Raw genomic sequence first — 8016 nt, 5'->3', positions numbered from 1 at the left:
CCATAAAAATTCTATATATTAAAAACAATCTAAAAAACTTTTAATATAAATTTCAACAACTTTATTTCTAGATTACTATGTTTCATCTAGGTATTCAATTATTTAAATCTCATTGTTAAATATGATTAGATTTTGGCGTTAAGTTAGGAGGAGTTTTTACTATTATATTCTATTTTAAAGGGGAGCTTACGTTAGCACCTCTATGTGTTGTTCCAATGGCGATGGAGGAATCTATGAGCCCATTGTATATATGCTTGGAAATGTGCGAGAGTAAAAATAATAAAAATATTTTGATAGAATTGACTACTATTTGACAGAATCAATGGCAGTAGGCATTTCAATCATCTTTTACATATATATGTAAGTCTCAACCTTAGATTTGAAATTTTAGCCCCTCCTTTTCAAATATGAAATGCCTTCAATGTAATAAAATAGCCCTGCTATCCACCGCCGCTAGCTGGAGCCACAACGCATAGATGGAATACAACTATTAAATAATATGCTCGTAGTTGCGTTCATTTTTTAAAGAATTCGTAAAGTAGAAAAAACGAAAAAAACCACTAGGAAAAATACCCGTGGCCAATCAGAAAAACAAGAAATATTCAAACGAAATCAGAAATAATAAAGTAATTCGCTGAAGTCTACACTAACATTGGAAATCAGTATTAATTTTTTCGATGACACAATTTTCCATACAAAGAAATAGTAAAAATTCCATGCGAAAACAATAGTCTCCGCCTATAAATAGGCGGGACTAATAAAATAAAACACATTGCACACGAGAAATACTATTAAAAAAAAATGCAATAAACACAAAGAAAACGTGACAAGAATTAAAAATGATAATACATTTTCCTTGGTACACCTAAATATCACCAATAAAAATTATTATACAGGAAGGAACTTTTCCATATTTATTTTTTATATGAATGCCAAATCCAACTATAGGATTTTTTCCACGTTGCCGTGTCATAGATGTCTGTTTCTGGTGAGTTAAGCGTTAGAAAAAGGCTATATTTTGTAGATAAATAGTGTATCTCGATGATTATTATTATTATAAAATAGTGTACCAACAACTAATTGAAGGAGCATTCGAAGATGGGACAATAGTTGTATCGCTCGAAGCTTGAAGAACAGATCCCATTTCTCGTGGTTTAATCATGCGCACGAAAAAAATATGATTAGCAAGACAAAAAAAAACATGTGAAAAGCTGTATCTTATCTGGCTTGGATTTTCAAAAGGAATATCGAGTCAATGCAATCAGAGACGTTCTGGTTTTTCCTTCTGTTTGGAGTTATAAATTAGATTGCGATGTACACGAAGAACATAAGCGAAGGAAATAGTCTACAGAGTACACCTTTTTTGTGCATGTGAATTGAGAAATACATTTATGGCGCCTGCTGTTCCGCTTTCATGGCCTTCTGGTAATTGCCCAGGTCATTTTGTCATGTTTATTTGTTATTGTTGCTTCTAAAATTTAAATTAGAGTCGACCAAGCAAAGTTTTCAATATTAATTGTTTGAATCATATTCTGTCATTCATTGTCTGTAATTTGGGAACAATTTCTTGTGCACAATTGAATCTAAAAGCAACACTAACAATATATTGTCTGCATCCCTTTCCCAATTGAACTGAATCAGAAAATTGTACAATATTACTCCGACATGTTATAACCGAGAATTCATAGCTTTTCTCGTCCATATTAAGAGTATGTGTCAGATTTCATCGTGGGTCAAATGAATTTATTGCAGACACAGGATTTGCAAAGGGAAGGATTGCGCTTGGAGAACTTGAAGCGCGCCATGTTTCAGCATCGGAAAAGATATGGAATAAGAAAGGGGCTACATTCTACAAGCCCGTTGACGTTCCTGCTGGTTATTTTATTCTGGGTCATCACTGTGAGAGTAGCACTGGTTTCCTTCAAGGCTGGGTTGTTGTGGTAAAGGACATTAATGGGTCTTCATCCCTGCCCCCACTAGAGAAACCTCTGGACTATACCTTGGTGTGGAGTAGCAAGTCAGGAAAAGGTGAAAAGGGAGAAAATGGCTTCTTCTGGAAACCAGTCGCCCCTCAAGATTACAAAGCTCTGGGCTACCTGGTCACAACAGTTGAGGAAAAACCATCTTTGGAAGACCTCAGATGCGTTCGATCAGATCTGACTGGACTTTGTAAGACTGACACCAAAATCTGGACTGAGAAAAAGGACGGCTCTTCAATCCAATTCTTGAGCGCAGTACCAGATCCAGAAAAGCAAACAAATGGGTTATTTGCAGGGACGTTCTTTTGCACCAAAAGTAGCAAAAATGAAAGCTCTGATGAGCTTCAAGTTTCTTGTCTCATAAACACGAATCCCATACAAACAGGAATGCCCAGTCTGGAAGAAGTGCATTCAATTATGGGCAAGTATGGTCCAACTGTGTTTTTCCATCCCAAGGAGACATATTTCCCCTCCTCAGTCTCTTGGTTTTTCGAAAATGGGGCATTGTTATACAAGAAAAAGGGGGACTCTTCCACGCCCGAAGCAATTGCAGAGGACGGATCGAACCTCCCACAGGGCGGCTCTGCTGACGGAGAGTACTGGATTGACCTGCCAAAAGACTCTGCCAAGGCTAAAATGGTGAGGCGTGGGGATTTAGAGAGCGCAGAGGCGTATGTACATGTGAAATCGGTACTGGGAGGAACATTTACGGATGTTGCAATGTGGGTGTTTTACCCCTTCAACGGCCCTGGTACTCTGGTGTTGCTGAAAGCAGTGTCAATACCGCTGGGTAGAATTGGAGAGCACGTTGGAGACTGGGAGCACGTGACGTTGAGGATAAACAACTTCACAGGGGAATTGTGGGGCGTTTATTTGTCTCAGCACAGTGGAGGACGGTGGGTTAAAGCTGGGGATTTGGAATACATGGAGGAGAGTAAGAAATGCGTGGTGTATTCGTCCAGAAATGGGCACGCTTGCTTTTCTCGGGCGGGCGTGGTTGTTCAGGGGAGCCAAACACTCGGAGTGGGTATTGCAAACTACTCAAAGAAAAGTGTGTATTTTCTGGATACAAGTGTGAAGTATAGAATTGTGGGTGCGGAGTATTTGAAGGGGATGGAGAGCGGCGAAAGTGTTGCAGAGCCGGCGTGGTTGAATTATGCGAGGAAATGGGGACCGAAGATCAAATATGCGGCAGCAGGTTTAGTGGGGTCGATTAAATTGCCGTCGGAGATGTCGGGGCAGGATGGACCGACCGGACCCAAATGGAAAAGCAGCTGGTTTGGAGATGAGAAGGTTAAAAATGTTTTCTAGAGAAATGGTTATGAATGTAGGAATGCTCCGGCGGCCTGTGTAGCTTCTCCGATTCTTCAAAAGCGTGTCATTGTATGCATCACATTTGCTAGATTTATGATGTCTTTTGGGTCTATCTTTCTTCGGTGGTTGTTACGACAGCCATCGAATATGTGGGGTGGCGTTTTAATTTGATTGGTCAACGTTATAAAACATAATAGTAATATTGTTTTTGAATTGAATGATTTAAAAAGTATTTGTTCATTATTAAGTTATTATAAATTAAATAGTAATAAATGGATATAAATTAGAAATGGAAAGAAATATTAATATTTGTGTACTCAAACTAATTATTATTAGTTTGTGTTAGGGATGGAAACTATTGCAATCATTAGATGCAAATTTTGCTAATAAGAATTATTTAACCCTAGTAAATGTATTTTCACTGCCGCTAGTTCATTTGATAACTTTTTAATCAGTTTGTCAGATGAGGCAATATGGTTGGAACTTCCCTTGGTTTGGAGTTCCCTTTTCCATTTTTCGGTAGAGATCAGGTCATCTTCATATTTGACTGCTTTGTTTTGTATATCTGCTAAATTCGTGGGATGAGACCTTCTTAGATCATAATTGATATCTAGTGGCATTACACTTATAAAGAAAGTTTTCAAATTGCTAGCAGTAGGCCTATCAGCTGTCAGGATCCTGCTAGTAATCTTATTAAAAGTTGCAACGAAATCCCTCATACTCATGGTGGGTTGCTTCTTAATGGATGTCAACTAGGTTAAGTAAGACATGTTCATCTTCTACAGTCTTGAACCTGGTTTCGAAAGCTATTCTCATTGTATCCCAATTGGTGATTGAGCCATCATAAGAAATATTAAGATTTATGTACTCAAACTAATTATTATTAGTTTGTGTTAGGGAAGGAAACTATTGCAACCATTAGATGCAAATTTTGCTGATAAGAATTATTTAACCCTGGTAATTGTCTTTTCACTGCCGCTAGTTCATTTGATAACTTTTTAATCAGTTCGTCAGATGAGGCAATATGGCTGGAACTTCCCTTGGTTTGGAGTTCCCTTTTCCATTTTTCGGTAGAGATCAGGTCATCTTCATATTTGACTGCTTTGTTTTGTACATTTGCTAAATTCGTGGGATGAGACCTTCTTGGATCATAATTGATATCTAGCAGCATTACACTTATAAAGAAATTTTTCAAATTGCCAGTAGTAGGCCTATCAGCTATCGAGATCCTGCTAGTAATCTTATTAAAAGTCGCAACGAAATCCCTCATACTCATGGTGGGTTGCTTTTTAATGGATGTCAAATGGGTTAAGTAAGACATGTTCATCTTCTATAGTCTTGAACCTGGTTTTGAAAGCTGTTCTCATTGTATCCCAATTGGTGATTAAGCCATCATCCAAATGATAAAACCAATCTGCTACACTTTCTGTCAAGGTCTCTGCAAATAATCTTACAACATCTTCATGTGCAACCCCTAAGATGGGAGTAGCTACGAAGAAGGCCTTAATATGTTCATTTGTGGTAACCTTCTCATCACTTGAAAATTTAGGAAAATTCTTCCTTGAACCAGCTAGGAGTGGGTGATAGGTTATTAGTGCTAATGGACCTGTTACTGCAGCCCAAGGAGCAACCATAATTGTTCTAGCAAGGTATGGCAAAAAATTGACAACTAGGGGAGTAGTAACTCTATGCAAGGCCAATACCTGGCAGGTAGTATGTGAAGAGCTTTGATTTCTAACAGGTTAAGATGGTCTGCTCTGACTTTTCTTTTCACCTTTCCTCTTAGGAATATCTAGGATGGGAAAACCAAGTTCTATGAGCTTATCAAAAATAGGGTCTTGCCCACTCTGTTCTTTGGTACTTCTGAGGAACCTTGTTTGTTCCAAGGTGCTAGATTAATTTTGTCTTTGAGCTATACATCTTAACTGCCTTTCTACCCTTTGGATTTCTTTCCTCTAAACAACTCTTTCTAATGCTTTAGCCCTAGATTCTTCTTCCAATACTTGGCTAGCATTCCTATAGTGTTCAACGATCCTCCTATTTCTCCAAACAAATGTATTAAGAGATGAGATTATGTCTTCTTGGTCATCTTGGAAACCAAGATTAGGTTGGAGCACTGGGACTATATTGTCATGAGGTACTACCATTTTACCTCAAGTTAAAGGTTTATTTAATCAAGTGACTGTTCGTATTCCCCAGCAGAGTCACCAAAAATCTGTTGGTAAACAGATTTGTTCTTTCCAGTTCTGACTCACAAGTGCCCTAATTCGTGAACAAACTCTGATTACAACAATTTGGAAAGTTGCTTCTAGTAAGGCTACCTTCCCTTTGAATTGTTAGGTACAACTCCCTATTGCAGATTTGCAATGAATTTTGTTTATCCTAAGTTTAACGAGGTATGTTCTTAACTCGAGAACAAGATAGGTTAACCAAGTTAAAACTATATGAGATTTTAACCTAGGCAAGGAATGATTTGGATAAGATTAACTAAGTTTATGAGTTTCACACATCCTATGAACTCATATGACTGAATGGTTTTAAAATTGCATGCTAGCTGCTACTAAGCTAAATTTATCAGAAACTAGTTACAAAGCAAAAAAAAACTAGATCACATAATGAATGCCTAAGAGATCCCTTTTAAACTCATAACGACAATACTTATCGCAATTAGTTTGCTGCCTAAAAATGGGGGAATGAAGCTCTGTTCTTTCCTTCTTAACTCAAACAAAGAGAAGATAAAAATATTAACCTCTAACAAATTGGAACAAAAAATATTTGATACAGAAATACCATTCAATTGGCTCTAGAACATTAAGTATTTCACACCAATTTTTTTTGACCTTTTATTAATCTTTCATTAACATACATATACGATTCTAAGATGTAATGTCCCCTTTTTAGCATTCATAGCATGATGTTGTCGTTAGCCTATTTCCCCACAGTCCCGTAGGCTAACCAGGACATTAAAGGGACTTAGAGGCCATTTGGCCTAGATAGTTTCTGTTGCAAGTCTTTCTGAGGGGTTTTGAGGCAACTTTGGGCATACTTACTATTTATAGTAAGTCATCTTGGACATGGTTGGACATCCAGTGGCAACGGTATGTCGATGGTAATTGTTTAAAATTGACAATAAGACTTGTTTATCATTGATAAGATTTGTTATGCATTAATAAAGCTATTTTATAAAGTTAAATTTAAATATTTAACTTTATTAATGCATAGACTATAGTTTGTGGGAAATATTTAAATTAAAAGAGTCTCCTTTATTTTATAACACATTGGAGACATAAGTTACATAAAGGGAGTTATGTTTTATCCCACATTGAGAAAACGAAGGATTGAGCTCTTGTGAGAACACTATAAAAGAAATGGAAGAGCTTCTTTTTAGTATGCTTGAATGAAGATTAATGTTATGTTGCTGGATATTTGTTTATCAGGCTTGGAGGACAGAATCCCTCTTTGCTAGCATTCTCTTCGCTATTGAAAGACACAGTCAGGAGGATTAACGGTGTTTCCAAACATATTGGGCTTCATATAGTGTTTTGCTACAGTATGAATGAATAGTGTTTGCTACAGTGCAGATGAATAGTGAATTTGCTACAGTGCGTGAACAGTATTTGCAACAAGTTTATTGTTTATTCTTGCTGATTTGAGGGTTTGGAAGGCTGCCAACTACATCTGCAAAAATACTATAGCAACTAACTCCAGGTTTCTTCTGTCAAATTTTAATACTTTTGCATTGCAGTTGTTGAATACGAGACTGATATTTGTCGCAGCATGTTAAACAATTGTATGAGCACATTTACATGGCAAAAATCAATATTTAATTAGCAAATAAGAAGTTTTAGATTTTCCTATATATTGTAGTATGTGTGCCAAGTGTTTGACAAAAATGCTATGTTGAGCTATTAAGAAAAGTAATTGATATCATAAAGTAGCTTGCAAGTTTCTTTATTTTGGAAAAAATAGGGGAGGATATTACAGTGGTATCAGAGCTTGTTTATCCTGCCATCCTAGTGGGTACAAATACAATGAACAGGTGGTGATATGACAAATTGGAGTGTTCAACCTTTAACTCATCACTATAATTTAAGAAGAACCAGGGCTCATCTAAACATAGGACAAGAGGAATAGGGAAATCTAGAGGATCATATTGATATAGGTGAACAGGTTATTAGCAATATGGGAGACAAGAATGCTTGGGATCCTAGAGAGGAAAGATTCTTACAGTTATTAGAGACCTTGGCATAGGGACAACGATTAGCAGAACAGAGGGCACAGGAACAAAATTAGAGAATGGAGCTTATGATGCAGATGATGGCTTGTCAAATGGGGTTGAATGCTAACACGGGTGGAGGAAATAATCAGAATGGTAATAATCAAAATGGTAACAATCAGAATGGGAATAATCAGGATGGGACACATAATGGAGGTGAACAAGTTGGGAACAATTTCAGTCATGTACCCCAACAAGCTAGGACAGTGAGTTTAAGGCCCATGATTCTCACATTTCCTTCTAGAGCCCCAGAGCAGCCCGTACCAGAGCCCCAGATCATTGATATATAGGACCATTTGAGGAGAGATTGGGAAGCCGGAGGTCTAGATTTTGCTGGTGCAATTACCTTTAGGGAGTATATGGATGTGCAGATGAAGCATATGCCACATGGACATGACAGGAACCAAAGCTATGAGCTACGAAAGAAAGTAGGGAAACTTCAGTTAC

At 37.3% G+C, this 8016-nt stretch overlaps 1 protein-coding gene across 1 annotated transcript; it reads left to right on the top strand.

Moving 5' to 3' along the window:
- Positions 1–1273: 1273 nt before the first annotated feature.
- LOC149534381 (hypothetical protein At1g04090-like) lies at positions 1274–3522 on the top strand. The gene is made up of 2 exons (XM_089806564.1): positions 1274–1425; positions 1753–3522. The coding sequence occupies exons 1-2, from the start codon at positions 1392–1394 to the stop codon at positions 3288–3290; spliced, it is 1572 nt and encodes a 523-aa protein (XP_089662690.1). The 5' UTR covers positions 1274–1391; the 3' UTR covers positions 3291–3522.
- Positions 3523–8016: the final 4494 nt, after the last annotated feature.

This window comes from Cupressus sempervirens, chromosome 10, assembly GCF_028749045.1.
Source record: "Cupressus sempervirens isolate cs-2001-9-10 chromosome 10, ASM2874904v1, whole genome shotgun sequence".
NCBI classification, from domain to species: Eukaryota; Viridiplantae; Streptophyta; class Pinopsida; order Cupressales; family Cupressaceae; genus Cupressus; species Cupressus sempervirens.
The sequence above is the reverse complement of the archived record's forward strand: the minus strand, read 5'-3'. Positions and strand labels throughout refer to the sequence as shown.